This window comes from Vipera berus (assembly GCF_964194415.1).
Source record: "Vipera berus genome assembly, chromosome: W".
Lineage (NCBI taxonomy): Eukaryota > Metazoa > Chordata > Lepidosauria > Squamata > Viperidae > Vipera > Vipera berus.
In genome coordinates, this window is record NC_138210.1 from 49,429,901 (window position 1) to 49,449,436 (window position 19,536).

Genomic DNA, 19,536 nt, shown 5'->3' on the forward strand with positions numbered 1-19,536 from the left:
CAGTTCTGTTCGAAGTATATTCAATTACATTAGCTTTGTACTGTAGGCTAGAAGCCTTGATTAATATAAATATGCCCACTGGTTCCTTGAAAATGACCCCATCTTTTAGTGGTTTGTTCTAGTCCAAAGTATTGTATATCTTGCATTGAGACAATTATGGTAAACTGACCATAGAATGATAGACAATGAATATCAAAGTAGGACTTGACATTTAGTAGCACTATTCAAGGAAAGAGTGAGCAGGTACATAAACCAGGCCTTCTAACTTAGGATGTCATGTGAACACAGCAATTGGAGTTCAGCTATTTTCAAAATCAACTTTGCACAGTCAGATACTTTGGCATAAGCCACTGAGCCTTCTGAATTCAGTAAGTAGCCCTGGGAATGTCAAACAGATCTTGAAATAGATGCAGGAGAAATTTTGTGAGCAGACTGTTTCACGGTGCTTAATATTAAAACTTCTGGTTCCTTTATGTACAGAAAGATATCCTTAGATGGCGATTCTGAGTATGAAAGTTTCAGAGGTGGATGGCAGTAGAATTTCTCATTGAAATTAACTTCTGCTGGAAATAGACACATGATTTAATATATTCCTTTGATTCCATGTACATCTTGCAGTGTAAATGAGTCAGAATGGATCAGGAAGGGGGGGGTGACTTCCAGAAAACCCCTAACTTCCAGTGGAGAAACTACAAGCTCATCGTTGATCCTATGCTTAAGGATGGCCCGCACAAGATCTACCGCTATGACGGAGTGCATTTCAGCACTAATGTAAGTGGACAGTGTTGGGTTTTTTATTTTTTTACCAAATTGTAAAGCATGTGAGTCACTGCTGCTGAGGATGGATGATCTAATGTTTGGCAATATCTCTAGGTCTTCTTTTATATCTTTTCTAGATTCTAATATTGCTTCTCCTGTTTTCTTCGTGCACTGTATTTTGCTGAGTGTTAACATTTTAGTTTGCTTTCCATCTCTTAGATGAGAGTAAATCCAGTGTAGTGTGTCACAAATCTTTGAATGAGTCAGCTTTGTGCTGATCCTTGTCCAGCTTTTTCATGACTGCCACAGACTCCCCATTCAATACTGCTCTTTTTCTGTGTGTGTCATTATAGTTTTAGATTATGTAAATTAGCTAATGCAAAAACCTGAGTGGTTTCCATCGTTTTCAAAAGGGCCATTGCCAAAGATTCTAATATTTCCTTCTGTCATATTGAGGTTGGCTTTTAGGAACATCATCCACGCTCCACCACTTGCCAATTTTGATAATGTTTTGCACTGTCTAGCGTGCGCTAGATTTCTTCTGTGAAATCTGGCTAGTGGACCTTGTGGGTTGTCTCATATAGAAACCTGTGGTTCGTCTGAACCTGTTGATGGTCTAGGAATCAAAAAATGGTGGTGATTTTAGTGAGTGGATTTAGTCTAGGCTTTTGCTTAAATTTCATAGTTGCCAGTGATTTTCTTAGTGTGCTTAAGCATTTAACTCTACTGAAATCAACAGGAGTTTAATTTACTTTTCTAACACATGTTGATCATACGTTTTTCTGTATAGACTATGAAGGCAAAAATTCCAAGAATGTTTCTTAGAAAGTTAGTTTCTTACGATTAAGGCTTGTGAAACAGTGCTGGTATAATACTGAAAGCATAAAGTTCTCGATAATTTCCAATCCTGTTTTTTCATATTCTCTGTACTGTGTAACAGCAAATGGAGAAGTTCAGGACAACCATATTTTCCTTTCTAATTAAAGCAAGAGACAGGCCCCAAGTTCCATAAATAAGATTCTGTTAGTTTTTAAGGTCCCAATCAATTCTTAATAAGAGCCATCATAAAAGAGAAATGGCTTCCTTTGAAGATATTCTTAGAAACGGGAACAGGCCTTGAAGCACTGTGAAAATCACAGTCCTTGTTTCTTAGTTGCTAATCATACTTACATATTTTCTCTTTTACACACTAAGCCAGGGGTGTCAAATTTGCAACGTCGCATAACGTGTCGCGATTTATTGCGACTTTTTTGCCATTGCGGCAATGGGGTGGATGCGGTTTCGCTATGATGCATCCAGCCCTTGGGCCGGCAGTTTGACACCCCTGCACTAAGCCATCCATGGTAAAATTATGTGTTGATGCTTAACATTGTCTTCTTCAACATGCTGTTCTTCCAATTTCCTGAAAAGGAAATATTTTGAAATCCCACTGAAATATAAAGTATATTCCACCATAATCTGTATCAAATTGAGTTATGCGAATGTTTTCAGTCAAAATATTTGCATCATGAAACCTTCTATTTAAATATCTGAATTCCAGTGACATCTTACTATGAGTTTCCCAGTAGTTCAGGTTGTGAAATAAAGACTATCACAGTCTATTTTAAGGTCAGTATGGTTTGTTCTGAAATACATAGTGTATCCTGGTGTAGGATTGGAATGTTTAAATTATGCTTGATTTGTGGGGAAAGTGTTATTGAGAAGAATCCAGAAATAAATTTATCTAATAGTTAATGTAATTGGATAGAGGTGTGTGAAATGCTTTGAGCCCGACATTTCATGAAATGGCTTATGTTAAGCACTATGGAAATGTTTTAACTCTGGAAGCTCAAAATACTTCTAAAAAGCAACAGACTATATTGCACTCAGCACAGGACATTTCACAATTTGTGGTTGAAACATTTTGCATATCCCTATAATTGGAACACTCCTTTTTCTAAATTTTATTTCTTTTTTCCCCCTTCTAATATACTGTGTTTGAAATTTGAATGAACTTATTTTCTGATAACTCAGCTTTAGATGTTTTGTCTTGATTTTGCCTAAATGTTTTTTTAAAAAAATATTCTACTTCTGGATTAGGCAGATGATAATATGAATATAGAGTCATGTAAATCACATACACCTTTAATTTTTCTTAAATTCTTAATGCCAGTTTTAGCTTTAGCACTGTAGAGCACAAATTCAAAAGAACTCCAAAAAAAGTCCACATTCTGTCATTCAGAGGGAGATCAAGCTACGATCTCCTTGAAATAAGATGCGACTTGAAGTGGAATGAATCTTTTCTACTATTTATTTCTTCCCTTCCTGTACAGAATGTCAGTTTCACATTCATTATAGCCGGTGAGGTTTTGCTTTATTAAACGCTGCTTTGCCTGGGCATGCCCCCAAGCAGCAGAACTAATAGTGACAAAATCATTTCAAAGACATTGAGATCCTGGAAAGGAAATCACCCGACCGTGATTTTTAAATCTTTTTTTCCCCCCAAGGTTTGTATTAGTGCCATATAATTCACATTTGTGAGTCCATATATGGGTAATACTTGACTTAGGACCACAATTGTGACCTAAGCTTCCCTTGCCAAGTGATATGGTCGTTAAGTGAGTCATGCTTGATTTTATGACCTTTTTTTTGCTGCAAATGATAATTTATTGATATGTTGCCCATCTCAGAATATGAATCTAGATAATGTACGATAGATATGTTTAGGTTTTAATGGTTTGATGATTTTAATTGTACTTCTGTTTTTAATATACATCTCCCAGAGTCAGATCTGCGCAATGGGCAACTATATTAATTTGATAAAAAATTGAGAAGTACTTAACGCCATTTTGTCAATAAGGCTTTTGAGTCACCGCCGCTTTCTAATCTTTTTCTCAAGGATTCAGGTCATGCTCCTGTAAAGGTTTTGCAAGATCCGAGACATAGGAAATGGTCCAAAACCAGAGATCTTTCTCTTCCTGTCCCAAAGTTTAAGGTAAACTATGCTTACTTCATTATAGATCATTTTTCTCCAGTTCTCTTAAAGCTTCCAGATCAGTTAGCACAAGATCAGTAGCACACCTGTATTACTTGAAAATACATTCTGGGATTTCCTTTGCCTTTCCTCAGGATAAAGAAGGTTGGAAGACAAGAGTAAGTTGATAGAGAAGCTGAGTCCTGTCAGTTTAAACAGTATGCATGTATGTCTACTTCCTTTGACACTGATGCTGAAAAAATAAGATAGTATTCAAGGAGATTGCTACAGATCTTTTATAAAAACTAAAATTCTCACAACTGGGGGGTCAGATTTGAATAGCAAGAACATCAGTAGGGGCTCCCAGGAGAACAGACCATATTGCTGTGTTTTGTTAGACTCTCTGTACTTCTTTTGAGTGCATTTTGGTGAAATATTAGTGGGTAATAAATATTTTATTTAATTTATTTAATTCCATATATATCCCGCCCTTCTCCGAAGACTCAGGGCGGCTTACAAGCTTAGCAGTAGCCTTCATTCTATGTATATGCCTGCTTATTAGGGCTTTCACACACACCCCCAAGCGGCATTATTACAAAGTCAGCTTATTTGCCCCCAACAATCTGGGTCCTCATTTTACCTACCTCGGAAGGATGGAAGGCTGAGTCAACCTTGAGCCTGGTGGGATGCGAACCTGCACTAATTGCAGGCAGCTGGTGTTACTTAAGGAGGCATTAGCCCACTGCTCCACCAAGGCTCTTAAATAACAAGTCTTACCTTGGTGGTATGAGCTTCAACTTAAAAAATAAAAAGAAGGAGAGTTTTCCAAAGAAGTGTAGGATACCTTCAAAAGTTGTAAATAAAGGATAAAGAGTGTGTCTGGGTGTATACAAAAGTGTCAGTTTTAGTGGAAATTACTGCCAGGGAAATGGTAATAAATTATACTTGAAATAATATGATCTGGGATTTAAGTGGAGAAATATCTGCTTCATCTACTTCAAGGACCAGAGATCTGGGTCTAGCTGATCAAAGTTCAGTCCAGCAGAACTCTGATTTCCGAGTCTCTCCTTTATCAGCATTTTTTTAAAAAAAACAAAACTTTTGCCAACTGCCAGTTGAATATTTTCTTAATTGTTGGTATGTTAACTTACTAGAGGTTGTTTTTAGCTTCCTCATCCCACCTTGCCTTCTGTCATTGCTGCAGCTAGACGAGTACTATGTGGGCCAGATCCCTCTGAAGGAGGTGACATTTGCCCGGCTGAATGATAACATCAAGGAATCCTTTCTGTGTGAGATGTGCAAAAAATATGGCGACATTGAGGAGATTGAGATTCTGTATAATCCAAAGAACGGCAAGCACCTGGGTCTGGCCAAGGTGCTGTTCACCAGCACGAGGGGGGCAAAGGAGACAGTCAAGAACCTACACAACACTTCAGTCATGGGCAACATCATTCATGCCCAACTTGACATCAAAGGTAATGCTCTTCCTTTAGTCACCCTCCCAATTCAGCATCGTCTTCCTGATTTTGAATGGCACTTGCTTCCTACCGACTGCTTTTTTTTGTTCGTACAGGTCAACAGCGTATGAAATATTACGAACTGATTGTGAATGGCTCTTTCACACCTCATACTGTCCCAACTGGAAGTAAAATGCCGAATGAAAAGTTTTCAGCTGACTCGGTAACTTTAGAAACCTATTTGAATCTACCGGATTAGTTCGGTGTCCCTTTTTTTCTTCGGAAGGTCTCCCCTGTCGATTTTCTTCTCTGTTTTAAGATTTGCTTAACTGTTTGATCGCCCGATAAGAGAGAATTTCTTACTAACTTCTGCTTTCTTGATACAGCCCGGATACTTCTCCCTTCTCTTTCCTGAACTGCATTCATTGCCCACCTGCAACTCTACCTGTGTCCCGTAGGTAGATGCTGACGCCTTGCTTTAGGCAGCTCAGTCTTCAGTTTTGCCATGTGTACATTTTGGTAAATAGCTGAGTGGTAGCTGAGCTAAAAAAATACAACCCTGTTATGTGTTATCTAAGACAGAGGCTTACGTATTTGGCAGTTTGGCACGAGCCACTTGGCTTTGCATTGCATGCGACCAGTTAGCTCTGGGCAAGAAGAGATAACAAGTTTTTGTCGATATCATTCCTTTTACAGTCAGAGTCACGAAGACACCATTCGACCAATTCGTTGTACCCGACTAATGCAATGCCTTCAACGCCTGGCAACGGCACCCCTTGTTCTCAGGACACTCCGTACTCCAGTGGCCGACAAGACACACCTTCTTCCTATGGCCAGTACACACCACAGTCCCAGGGGACTCCGTATACCCCACGGGGAGGAACGCCGTATTCACAGGATTCTGCCTATTCTAGCAGGTAAGGGTTTCTCCCCACCCCCACCCCCTCGTGGCAAGATTTGGGGAAATGATCTTAAATAATATATTAACTTTTCAGAGTAAGTTCATGGGGCGGGGAGGGGCAGAAAGGAAGGGCAGATGCTAATGGGACTGATTCTTTTCCTCTCCAAGGCAAGGGACCCCAGGCTACTCCAGCTACCAGGCAGAGTCATACAAATCCTCTCGGCACGAGAACAGCTTTTCAGACTCGTACTTCCGCCGGCACTATACTTCATCCTCTTCATCTTCTTCATCTTCCTCCACTCACTATCGCAGCAATGACCATCACTACCCCCCTTACAGTCAGCAGTTTGGTGGTGGCGGCGGCAGCAGCAGTAGTGCAGCCACAACCAGTAGTAGCCGATATCAGCGCCTCTCATCCACCTCAGGGCGGTCTTCCTCCTCCTCCTCCTCCTCTCATCGCTCTCATCCAAGAGAGGACTCTGGCTTCCATTCCCGACACAGAGAGCGTTCTCAACGGGATGATTCTACTCTTTCGTCCGCGGTTACCACCACTACTCCTTCCACCTGTGTGGTGGTTGCAGCTTGCTCCTCCTCTGTGACGACGGCAGCAGAAAGCATTCAGTTCCAGAACAGCCATGGCTTTGCCCAGCAGAGCGTGGAGCATTTCCCAGCACCCAGTGTGCTCTACCCATCTTACACAGCCACCCCAGAGCCCTTCTCGTTGCCTGCAGAATCCCACGCTGTGGATCAGGATTATCGGCTGCTCCCCACGGCAGAAACGTTTGCAGCCAACTCCCTGCCTCCCACGGAATTTCTTGCTCAGGAAACTAAAGAGAACGTCAGTCCAGCAGTGACCGTAGCCCTAGGGGTTGATGACCGCTCCCATTCGCCTGCTGTGCAGACCTCACCGGCCCGCTCTGGTTCCCCTGCCCCTGAGACCACCAACGAGAGTGTGCCCTTTGCTCAGCACAGCAGCTTGGACTCCCGCATTGAGATGCTGCTAAAGGAGCAGCGGTCCAAGTTTTCTTTTCTCAATTCAGATACGGAAGAGGAAGAGGAAGAGAAAGGGGGCTCAAAGGGAGCAGAGCCACATGGCCCCTGCACCCCGCCACCCCCTCTTCCAGTCAGCTTTGAAGATGTGGTGCCAGCCCTGGATGCGGGAGCAGGAGACGAATCCCCAAAGGCTAATGGGCAAGACAGAGTAAGTTTTCGGGGTTTGGAATCTTTCCTTTTTTTTTTGTTTTGCTTAATAGAATTGATACGAGCGGTTCTCTATTGACAGTCTCTGAACAAGCAACCTTCTGGGGCAGAACAGTACCATTCACACAGAGGAATGTTTCAGGGCTAATGTCTAAGGAAGCTTGCTAAAGTACAAGTGTATTAAAAAAAAAGTATCTAGGGCAAACCCCTAAATGGGCCTGTGAAAATAGTAAGTTTAATGCCCAAAGAATATTAGGAGAATAGAATGGAGCAACCTGAAGAAGCTTCTTGGATGAGAAGCGAAACCTCTTCAAAGAAAAGCAAAGTCCAGTTGCCTCTTGAAAAAAAAGCACCTTTGGGACAACCCTGAATCTCCATAGACATTCTGCAATTTTGAACACAAGCCCGCTAGATCGTAATATGCATAGGTGTACATTTTCCCTGTCTTGTCTGTATTGAAAACTTTGCAATTTTAAGTACATACTGAGTTATTTTAATAGTATGTCAGCTTAATTTACATGCCTGTCAGATGGTAATGTGGTTGACCTTGCAGATAATCAATTCTTGGGAACTTTCAAATGGGTTGTTTAGTCAGAGCCTGTTTAGAACTAGAAACCAGGCTAGTAATCTTTCTGTAATCGAGCCCTTTAAAGTTTAGCAGATGTGGCTCTGTTTCTCCTTGATTTTTAAGCTGAGAATATCAGCAACTTTATTAAATTGGGCAGGCGAGGAGAATGCAGGAATGGGGGAGTCATGCCTAATTAATTCGCTCTGACACTTTCTTGGCTGTTCTCTTCTTAATTAGGCATCTCAGCAGTCATCGGGTGAAGACATGGAAATTTCGGAAGATGAAGCCGAAGCTGAGCCTCCAACTCCTGTGGCGGGGGTGTCCGACCCACATTTTTCCGTGATGCCATCAGTCCTGGGCCACATGCAGTTGGGGGTGTCCTCCTTTACCTCCCACCATCATCCAGAAGCACCGCCCTCTTATCCAATCCAGCCTCTCATGTCCGTCTCCCTCCCTCACCTGGCGGGTAAAACCCATTCGCTCTCTAATTTTGGCCAGGTCAGTCCCCGGCACGGCCATCGCCTGTCCGATTTCAGAGGACGAGCCAATGTGGTGGGTGGAGGCCGTGGTGCTCCCCACATCTACGACTTTGTCAACTCCATGGAGCTGATGAACCGGCTTGGCAACCAGTGGGGTGGGATGCCCATGTCTTTCCAGATGCAAACCCAGATGCTGAGCCGCCTTCAACAGCTGCGGCAAAACAAGGGCCAGTACGAGGACCCTTTCTCCTACCACCGGGACGCGGCTTCTTTCTGCGGGCGTCCTCTGTATGGTGCTGGCTACTTGCTGGAGCAGGGCAGTCACCCCTTCCAGCGAGACCAACTTTTCATGCAGCAGCCATCATCCGTTGGGACCTCAGAGCAGCAGCAGCAGCAGCAGCAGCAGCAGCAACAACAACATTCCTCAGAGCAGCCGCCTCTACCGCCTCCACAGCAGCTGCTTGATTTCCGGACAGCTCCGTGGGGATATCAGGAAGAGGTGGCCCCGCTCCCACCGCTTCCGGAAGATCCACACGCCTGTGTGGTGGACAGTGTCCTTGCCACCCTCATGCAGGAGATGAAGAGCATCATGCAGCGAGACCTCAATCGCAAGATGGTCGAGAATGTGGCTTTCAGCACTTTTGACAAGTGGTGGGAGTGCAAAGAGGAAAAGGCCAAGGTGATTTTGCGGAATGAAAAAAACGTGGGTCACCCCCCCCCCCAATCTGAGGCAAATTGGAAGGAAATGGGAGATAGGTTATCTTGTTTGTGTATAGGTAGTCCTCGACTTACAACGGTTCATTTAGTGGCCATTCAGAGTTACAACAGCACTGAAAAAAGGAACTTATGACCGTTTTTCACACTTACAACTGTTGCAGCATCCCTAATGGGTCACATGATTTGCATTCGGATGCTTGGCAACTGGCTCACATTTATGACGATTGCCCAGTCCTGGGGTCAGTTGATCCCCTTTTGCGACCTTCTGACAAGCAAAGTCAATGGGGAAGCCAGATTCACCTAACAACCAGGTCACTAACTTGTCAACTACAGTGATTCACTTAAGAACTGTGGCAAGAAATGTTGTAAAGTAGGACAAAGCACATTTCTCGCTTAGCAGCATAAATTATGGGCTTAATTGTGGTCATTAGTTGAGGGCTACCTGTATTGTCTGTTTGAGTAGTTTGGCAGTATTGGGGAATGGATGGATGGATAGATAGTGGATGGATGGATGGGCAGGCGGGCGGGCAGAAAGACAGACAGACAGACAGACAGATAGCCCAAATAATTGTTCATATGTTTTACAAGTTATTTCTTTAATGATGGGTTTGGGTGTCTAAAATTATGGCTACAACATTACGAAGGAAATCAAAAGAGCAGTGATGGCCTTCAGATGGGAGAGTCCCTCTTCTTGAGCCGTAATATGGTTTATTTGGAAATAGCTTTCTTATGAACATAACAGTCGTGCTTTATTGCAGGAAAGCAGCCCTTATGCCCCAATAGGTGAGGATGATAGTAAGCTGTAGGGTAGTTTGAAATAAAGGTAGGCCACACTACAGAGAAATTGGAACACCAGCCTTGATGAGAAGAGAGCTATTTTGTGATCTTTGAGTGAGATTAGCAAAAATAGTTCTCAAGACTACAAAACAACTGTAGTCCTGTAGGCCGAGCTTCCTACTTCGGAAGATTCTTCTGTTGTATACTCTTCCTTCCTTCCCCACATCCGGAATGCTGCTTTCTTCCCCTCTGCCCCTAACCATTCCCACTAATGCCGCAGTCTTACTGTCTTTAGCCTTTCCAGAACACCATTAAACAGCTAGCCAAGGAAGAGGAGAAAGACAAAACCAAACTGAAAGATCCCGCCCTTCTGTCTCTGGTGGACTGGGCCAAGAGCGGCGGGACCGGTGGCCTGGAGGGCTTTGGCTTTGGCACTGGCTTTCGAGGAGTCCTCAGGCTCCCCTCCTTCAAGGTAAAAAGGCCCAGGGGTCTCCTCTGGGGCTGGGAGCCTCTTCAGGAAGCTGTGCAGAGTGGAAATCCTGTTTCTCTTAAGGGGCGGGTTTAGTTTGACTGCCCTCTGAAACATGGCGCTCCGCTCGGGGAAACCCACCGTCTCCTTTTGGCCGCAGGTGAAAAGGAAAGAACCCTCGGAAATCTCGGAGTGCAGCGAAGTGAAGCAGCCCCGCCCCTCTACTCCGGCGGAAGAGGATGAGGAAGGTACCTTGTCTCGCCTCCGGATCGTGGTTTATACACTTTAACCTTCGGCAAAAGGGTGGCACTTTTTTTTTCTTACAAAAGCATCGGTATCCTTTGCCCATGATCTGAATTAAAAACCAGGCTGCCCCTGCTCTCCGGCTTACAGTCTGAATAGGTGTGACGCACCTTGGCTGCAGCAGGAAATGGAGATGGCCGTTCCTTGGTGTCGTGTCCCTTCTTTTCTTCATTTTTCCCTCTCTATTCCACTCTGCAGATAAAAAATCCTCACAGATAGCCAAGACCTCCAAGAGGGACGATGAAAGGATCAAAGGTCCAGGAAAGCGGCGGAAACTTTTTTGTCTGGACAGCGAAGGAGAGGAGGCCTCCGAGGACTCTTCCTCAGAGAAGGTGAGAGGAAACGTAACATGGTTTGAGTTGCTCCTGCCAGCAAGGCGCTTACGTACTCTTGATCTTGGTTGGTCTTCTGTGTGTGATTAGCCCCCACCACAAATTAGCTTGGAAACAGTTCGAATTACTGTGTGTTGCGGAAGGCTTCTTGACCTCTAGATCCCAAGTTACCCTTAGGTGTTTGGTCAGATGGCGCATTGATTCTCAGGAGAACCTTCACTCCTGTCTTTTTCTTTTCACGCTTCTCCAAAAAAGCCTCCAAAAAATAAAATAAAATAAATGGTTTCCATGAAGAATTCAGAACAACATTGTTTAGATCAGGGGTCCCCAACGTTTTGGGCACCAGGGGTCCCTTCCGTGGAGAGAGGTTTTTCCGTGGACTGGAGGGTGCGTGGTTTTGTGTGCTGCCTGCATCCCACGGTTGGGGCTTTGCTTGTTTCTGCGGACCACTTGCTGGCATGCCGCGGCCCAATACCGGTCCATGGACCTGGGGGTTGGGGACCCTGGTTTAGATTAATCTACTGCTCTGTGATTTTGGAATTCTAGCCAGACTTTGCTATGGATGCATTTTTGGGGGGGATGAGTGGGGTAATGGGCTTGTCCTGGAGGAAGTTGACGTCACTGCCTTCCTAGGAGGAAGAGGAAGAGCGGGGTGAAGAAGATGAACAAGGTGCCAGAGGACGCAGCAGAAAGAGGGAACAATCTGAAGGTATTTTTCAATTAATGATTCATTGATGGGACCTCATTAGATGACATACATGGTGACGTGCCGTTACCTACGTCATCGTGCTCATCGTAATAACAGTTTGTTAATACCTGTGGAGGTTTAAAGTTGGGTTTAAATTGAAATTTTGTTTGGGGTGGGTTCTGGAGTGGGGGTGTTATTGTATGCTGTCTGGAGAGCTGCAGTGGAGAGCCACGTAAATTCTTTAAACAAATAATTTCAAATTCTTAGAAATGTGTTTAGCACAGTTTTTAATGAATTAATTTTTTCCAAATGTGCACTGACCACCTCCACCACTCCCAAGATTATCTCCCCCATTCATCATATCATTTTCAGAGCATTTCTCTGCCCTGTAGGTCATCCGGCCATTGGGATTTAGCAGTGTTACTAATATAAATATATCCATGTGCTAAAGGTAAAGGTTCCCCCGCACATGCGTGCTAGTCGTTTCCAACTCTAGGGGCCGGTGCTCATCTCCGTTTCAAAGCCGAAGAGCCAGCGCTTGTCCGAGGACGTCTCCGTGGTCATGTGGCCGGCATGACTAGACGCCAAAGGCACATGGAACGCTGTTACCTTCCCACCTTAGTGGTCCCTATTTTTCTACTTGCATTTTTACGTGCTTTCGAACTGCTAGGTTGGCAGAAGCTGGGACGAGTAACAGGCGCTCACTCTGCTATGCAGCACTCGGGATTCCACCTGCCAAACTGCCGACCTTCTGATCGACAAGCTCAGCATCCTAACCCACTGAGCCACCATGTGCTACTCACTGCTTAATCTGATTAAAATCCAAAACTAAACTCGATGTAAAGTATCCAGTTTGGGCCTTATCTATTTTCCTATTAGTGTATAAAATGAAAATATTTTTCAGGTATTTTTCAGTTCAGAAGAAAGGACAAAGAATTATATAAGTGTCTAAAATCTGTCCTTCCCGTTTCTTCCGTTCTCTCACATTGAAATGTATTGCTCTCCTTTGAAACAACAACAATAATAATGGAATCCCGAGGAGGCTTAAGTTCTGGACCCGTCATCCTGCAACATGTGGGAAGCCTTGGGATTATTTTGTTTGTCCTTTATCCTTGGCACAGATCGTGATAGCGATGGTTCATCCAAGTATTCACCTTATGAGGAGTCTGACGAGGACAGTGACAGCACTTCTGATTCAGAAACCAGCTCCTCTTCCTCCTCTTCCTTGTCATCCTCCTCGTCTGATGAGGAGGAGGTTGAGAGCACGGAGGAAGTAGATGATTCTGCTACAGATACCCATCCATCCGAGTCACTGGGAAGCGTGGAAGAGAAAATATGGCCAGGAACAGATATTGAGATGGGCAAGAAGAAGCCAGAAGCAGCTCTGCTTCAAGGTGAGATGCTGAGCTCTGGATTTCCCTAGGAAAAGCCTGTTGGTCCTTCTGGAATGAAGGTTGAGGAGTAGCTGCATCTTATCACAATTCCTGTGCTTTGAAGCTAGGACTAATTTGCCCGGTTTGCAGCCACTCATTCAAAAAAAAAAACAACCTTGGGGCTTTGTACATATGTGTGCTGTCCATAGATGACTTCAGTCTGTGTTATGGTTTTTGGTGCCGCTATTCTGCCAATAACCCTCAGTTCTGTCTTTCTGTACTAGACATTTCCAAGTGTTTTCCTGATACTGCCTTGGAACTGATATGTCCAAGGTTAACCCATCTCAGCTTTGTTCCCCTGGCCTATTTCTACGAGCTTTCGGCATCCATCGATACTTTATTGATTGGAGATAAAGCTTTGGATGTTTTCTTCCACATCTGTCTTTCCATCTTCAGCTTGTCACCAAATCACGTGGCATCTTTTTTTTTCTTTTTTTTTCTTTTACGCTCCTACGGAAGTAAAGTCTGAACACGGCAGCTCTCTTCCACCCTACCATCCTTCAGGTCTTCCAGTGGTGCAACCGTCACCATAACCGAGTCCATTAACTTGGCCATTAGTTTTCCTCTTCTTTTCCAGCATCAGAGCCTTCTTCCTAGAGTTAGATCTTCGCATATTTTAATGCGCCCAAATTTAAAGATAATTTGGAACCGGTCATTTGTGCCTGGAGTGAGAGCTCTGGGTTTCTTCGTTGGAGGATCCATTTGTTAGTTTCCTTGACTGCCTGTGGTATTCTGCAGCACTAATGGAATGTGGGAATGACCTTGGGGAAAGTGGGGGGGCGGAAGAGGTGAAACAATCAGACAAGAGAGGGAGGAGCCCCCAGTGGCTGTAATAAATCAAGCAGCTAAAAGTGGCATCAGGAAATGTGTAAGTTCAGACATGCAAGATTCTCTTAATGTTGTCTTGCAGTAAGGTAGATTTAGCTCATCTAGTCGTGCTTTCTGTCTGCTTTACCCAGGAGGGCTGATGAAACACCACAATCAAAAGCATCAAGTCTCTTCCTGCCCTGCTCCTTTAATGCTCAGCTACAGATGTTAGCAAGCTAATATTAAAATCTCCATTTAAATAAATACAGCAAATCAAGAATCCATAGATAAAGCTTTTTTTTAATTCCTTTTTGTCCCTTACCTATCTTAGTTCGCACTGACCAAAAATAAGAATTTTTTTTTACATCTTTTTACCCAGTCCTTAAATCACTTAACATAAAGTTTTATCTCCCTCAAACAGGCCATGTTGCTGAGGAGAAGCCTACTCCTCAGAATGATACTTTGCTAGTCCCAGCAGTGGAGCAGAAAAGTGTCTGGACAGCACTAGAAGAGCGAACGCGACAAGACAAGCGACCTTCCTCGCCTATCCCACTTCTGCCACCACCCAAGAAACGCCGGAAAACAGTGTCCTTCTCAGCTCCTGGTGAGGATGAAGGGACCTTGGAGAAGCCATTTGAATTGGCCTCATCGGGTCTCTTAGCCCCACCGCCCCCACCGCCTCCTCCTCCTCCTCCTGTCCCCACAGAGGAAGCACAATCTCCATTCGTTCCTGTGGAACCTATGCTACCACCCCAAGTGTCCTTAACCTCAGATGCCCCAGTTCCGGCTACTTGTCCCCTGCCTCCCGCAGCTTCCTTAGTGAAGCTAGCGGCTCCCGCCATCCGCAGGCGGGAGCCGCCAAAAGCCAGTCAAAGAACAATCAGCAACCTGCCAGCCGACCACGCTTCCCTTGTGAAATGTTGGTCGGAGGATATGCCAACCGGCCGGTCCCGAAACCGTTCTCGCTCCCGAAGCTCAGAACCTTTGAGGGCACCGCCACCCCCGGAGGAAGATAGGCTGCCCACGCGTGAGCAAATGGGGGCTTCCTCACTCCTGGAGCTGGCCAATCAGCCTGACCTGGCCGTGTTAGCAGACGTGGCTCTCAAGATGCCCGCCGTGGCAGGTAGCGAAGGCTTGAAGGAGGCCTCGGGGGAATCTGAGGATCCAAAGCGTCTGCTTCTGCCGCCCACGTTATCCCTTGAAGTCAGCAGCATCTTCATGGAGCACAACTATGCCATGGCAGTGCGTGCAGCACCAGTAACTGTCCCCCGGAAACCAGATGAGGCAACGCTGCTAGGTTCTGCTGACCTGTTGCAGATGAACGTCTATAATGAGCACATTGGTGAGGTTCTGGAGGCTCCTGAGGAGGTAGTGGCAGATGCCAGTGAAGCCAGAACTGAATCTGAAGTGGGGGATCTTGTTGCACTGCCACCTCCACCTCCCCAACCTGTCGAAAAGCCTAAAGTACCTGTCCCAGACCAGCAGCAGCTGCAGACGAAGAAGCTTGTGCATGGCCTGAAGGAGGAGACCGTAAAGGAGCCAGGAGCGTTGCCTCCTTTAGGCCCAGAGAGTCTGTTCCCTTCTGGGAGTGAGGAGGAGGAGGAGGAGGAAGACGAAGAGGATGACGAGAGCTTTGACAGCAGTGACGAAGGGGAGATCCGTAGGCGATCTCTGCGCTCTCATTCGCACAAGCACACCCCTGCCCATCCCCCGCTTCCACCCCCAGTCTTTGAGACACGCAGTGAATTTGAGCAGATGACAATCTTGTATGACATCTGGAATTCAGGGCTAGATTTGGAAGACATGAAATACCTGAGGCTGACGTACGAGCGCTTGCTGCACGAGGACAATAGCACAGACTGGCTGAATGACACCCATTGGGTCCAACACACCAATATCCTTCCTGAAATAATATGTGTTAAGATTTGTGGGTAGGCTGTGGCTCTCCTGAGCTTGTGTTGAAAGGATAGCAACTTTGTGGCCTTCCAGATGCCTGTGTGCTACAGTTTTAAGTTCTTCAGCACAGGCCAGGCTGGGAATTGTAGTTCAGGAAAATCTGGGGCACCACGGCTTCTCTATCCCACTTTAGCACTCTTATCGTACTATCAGCAGAGATTTCTGGGTATTATATTTTGTTGAATGTTTTTTTTCCCCCCTGGGAATCCTCTGTTGTACATTCTTCCCTCCTTTCCTTCAGAGACCTGCAATTCTCTAGGTGGAAAGAATGGCTGTTAACCAAGATTAAATCTGGGGTGTAAATACATCTAGGACTTTCCATCATTCCTACCACCTATTTTATTTAAAGGAAGTAGGGAAAGGAAGTCATTGCAGATTCCCATTATTAGATTTCATTGGGCAAACTTAATGGAATTCTGTCAAACCCGGAGCATACAGCGTAAAGAATTTTATTTTCCAAAACAGCAGAGCCTTTGGTGTACGAGACTATATTTTAAATGGAATGATACTATCCCTCTTCCAGTCTCTTCTTAAAGAGATTTTTCAAAAGGCAACTGGACTCCTTCCTTTCTTTCTTTCTTTCTTTCTTTCTTTCTTTCTTTCTTTCTTTCTTTCTTTCTTTCTTTCTTTCTTTCTTTCTTTCTTTCTTTCTTTCTTTCTTTCTTTCTTTCTTTCTTTCTTTCTTTCTTTCTTTCTTTCTTTCTTTCTTTCTTTCTTTCTTTCTTTTCCAAGAAGCTTCGTCAGTTTTGGCAGGATGGTGGGGCTGATGGGAGGAATCCATTCTTCCATCGCCCCCACCACCCTTCCAAAACCAATGAAGCTTTTTTGAAAGAGAAGCGAAACTTTTTCTTCCCCGAAGGAAAAAACAAAACAAAACAAAAACAGTCTAGTCACCTTTTGAAAAAGCACCTTGGCGACAACCGTGACCTGAATGACTGAGAATCTCCGCAGACGTTGCAGTTGCAGTTGGCCGTGGGGTTGTGTTTGATAGCAAATACGGAAACCCGGAATGACTTCTTACCACTGTGCTAGATTCAAAAGTTTTGGGCCAGCTAGTTAAAACAAACTGCAGAAGGTACTGCTAGTCCTTGTTTAGCAACTGTCTGAATTCTGTTCTGTTTTCCATTATGACGGCGATGAAGAAGTAACTTTGTGACTAACCCTTGCTTTTTAAGACCGTCGCGGGTTGGTAAAGCAAAGGATCAGCTGAAGCCGTGTCATATAAGCACAGCCACGGCTTCAGTTTGACCGCTTCACTTAACCAAGCAGTCGGTCCCAGCTGCGGTTGTTAAATGAGGTTTTGCCTGTATTTTAAAAGCTTGTCTTTAAAAATCAAAGGTCGCAAGATTTCAATTTTGTATATTCAGCTTTAATGCCGCCTCATTATAGATTTAAAAACAGTTGTGCTAGTAAGATGCACAATGGGGAGGCTCTTCTCTTTTTTTGTGTGTGTGTGATTATTTACATATAAAGATATAAATTCTGGAGAGAGAGAGAGAGAGAGAGAGAATGGCTGTTTTCTCCTCCCTTCTCGTTGGCCCGAGGCCTTTAAAGAAGGGAGAGTCGTAGTTCTGGAGTAGGCGAATGTAGAAAGTAGTGTGTCTCCATCTTAGTGGCAATTCTTCCTGCTCGTGTTTTGCTCCCAGCAGGTGAGAATATATGTAACTCGGGATTGAACTGTGGAGTTCTTGGTGCTCTCTTCAGGTTGGCTGTTTGCTTGTAGACATTTCACCACCTAACTAAGTAACGTCACTGGTGCTGTGTTATACCTCTCCTTGACTCACCTGCCTCCACTCACAAACATTGCAAATCCCAAACGGAAGAGGAAATCATCTGACCTGCGGGAACATCAAACGGGTTGTGCCCGTAGCGAGGGATACTACCCCATCAGTAAGAAGGAGAAGGACAAGTACCTTGACATGTGCCCGGTCACGGTGCAGCAATTGGACATCGCCGATACCCAGGTTTGGCCCCTGTTCTTTTGATGTGCTCACCTGTTTAGCAGGTTCAGTGCAGCACTGAACTCCAGAGTGACTGGTGGCACCGTTGAAATGCAGCGAGCATAGATAAGACTTTTAACACACTATAAAGTCTAGGTAGGAGATCCACAGTGAAGAATTCTGCACTACAACAACTCTTCACCTGGTGTGAGAGAAGCGCTCACAGCCATTTTCAGCTTTGTGGTTTAACTGGATTTTTCCTAATCTGTGTGAAATTTGTTACTGCTACCTCATATTGACAAGTGAGGTGTTCAGGTTAAGGTGCTGAAGATCTGCCACCAGCAACCTGGGAATGTTTTTCAGCAATTCTTCAATATTCTTGGGTTTCACAAGACATTGCTTAAAATTGTTAAGTCATTTTCCTTTATTAATGAAGATTGGAACTGTTTTTTAAAATTGGAGATCCAATAGCAGAAAGCAGAAGAACGAGGGAGGGGAATGGCAAAAGTTTAGTTTATGTGAAGTGGAAACGTTGAGTGTGCTTTCATTTTATGTCATATTGCTGCAAACTATTTAACCTAGTAACTGTAGAAGGAACAACCTTTGTTAACGTTATTTTACGTAATGGCCTATGCATATGTTAGTCATACTATGACTTAGAAGTGGTTGTGGTTCATTTGTGATATTTAGGTTTGTTTACAGATTTTAGGTATTTAGGTTTATTTATTTATGGGCTTATAGGTTATCATTTTATAGGTTTATAGGTGATCAGTGTATATGAGTTAATCCTTACTGTGTTATGGAAAATCATATTCAAATAGCAAAATTTAAAAAGTATCACGTGTAGCTCTTAAGGCACTATCAGCATGGGAGATTATACGAAAAGCCTTAACTGCAAATTAATTGTTAGTTTCTACATTTATTTTGGATCTTGTTGTGTGATAAATAGTGTATGTGAGAAATTCTAGTATCATTCTTGCTCCCACAGAGCAGTGTTTCTCAACCTTTAAGTGATGTGGACTTCAGCTCCCCAAATGCCCCAGATACATGCTTTGGGGGGGGATTCTGGGAATAAAAAGTTCACACCACTTAAAGTTGCTAAGATTAAGAAGCGCTGTTCACCTTAAGGCAGTGTCATCTTGCCAAGGATGGATACATCCATAATTCAAATAATGAGGTTTTTTTTTCCTGACTGCTTCCTTCGCATTCATTATATCTAACAAGCTTCTGGTGCCTTCCCAGGGCACCAACCGCATCTTGTCAGAACGACGATCTGAACAAAGACGCCTGCTGAGTGCCATCGGCACCTCTGCCATCCTCGACAGCGACCTTCTGAAACTTAACCAGCTGAAGGTACTAGAGCGATTTTATTAAGCAAATTGAAAAAAAGTGAAACAGACGGTATTAGCTAGGGTGGGAGCATTATGGATGGGGGGGAAAAACTGACCGTAACTTTGGTTTAATGATATGATGATGCTCTCCATTGAGGCCTGGGATGTATTAAAGCATTTTTTTAAATTTTATTTTATTTTATTTTAATTTAATTATTTTATTTTTTTTTATTTTTATTTTATTTTATTTTATTATTTTATTTTATTTTATTATTTTAGCAGGTCAACAGTTGATAGTACTGTAAACTAAATAGCTCCCTTCCCCTTTTCATTTATTTTAGATATTTTATTTTATAATGGGCCAAAATTGAAGATGCACTTCCTTTTTTTTGTGCAACTTCTCTTCAGAATTTTGACTGATCGACCTGTTTTTTTTTAAAAAAAGAAAAAGATAAAACCACAATAA

General features: G+C 43.9%; 1 protein-coding gene across 1 annotated transcript in view; it reads left to right on the plus strand.

Moving 5' to 3' along the window:
- Window positions 1-633: 633 nt before the first annotated feature.
- LOC308676087 (histone-lysine N-methyltransferase SETD1A-like) overlaps window positions 634-19,536 on the plus strand; it is a gene marked incomplete at its 5' end in the record, with an annotated part of 27,512 nt that continues 8,609 nt past the window's right edge. Inside the window, 15 exons of the mRNA XM_081341811.1 lie at window positions 634-771; window positions 3,638-3,733; window positions 4,917-5,187; window positions 5,286-5,392; window positions 5,866-6,086; window positions 6,239-7,271; window positions 8,076-8,996; window positions 10,107-10,283; window positions 10,441-10,528; window positions 10,782-10,915; window positions 11,549-11,624; window positions 12,725-12,997; window positions 14,265-15,737; window positions 17,594-17,763; window positions 18,982-19,092. Of these exons, the coding sequence (XP_081197937.1) occupies window positions 634-771; window positions 3,638-3,733; window positions 4,917-5,187; window positions 5,286-5,392; window positions 5,866-6,086; window positions 6,239-7,271; window positions 8,076-8,996; window positions 10,107-10,283; window positions 10,441-10,528; window positions 10,782-10,915; window positions 11,549-11,624; window positions 12,725-12,997; window positions 14,265-15,737; window positions 17,594-17,763; window positions 18,982-19,092 (5,289 nt within the window). The remainder of the gene's footprint in view (window positions 772-3,637; window positions 3,734-4,916; window positions 5,188-5,285; window positions 5,393-5,865; window positions 6,087-6,238; window positions 7,272-8,075; window positions 8,997-10,106; window positions 10,284-10,440; window positions 10,529-10,781; window positions 10,916-11,548; window positions 11,625-12,724; window positions 12,998-14,264; window positions 15,738-17,593; window positions 17,764-18,981; window positions 19,093-19,536) is intronic.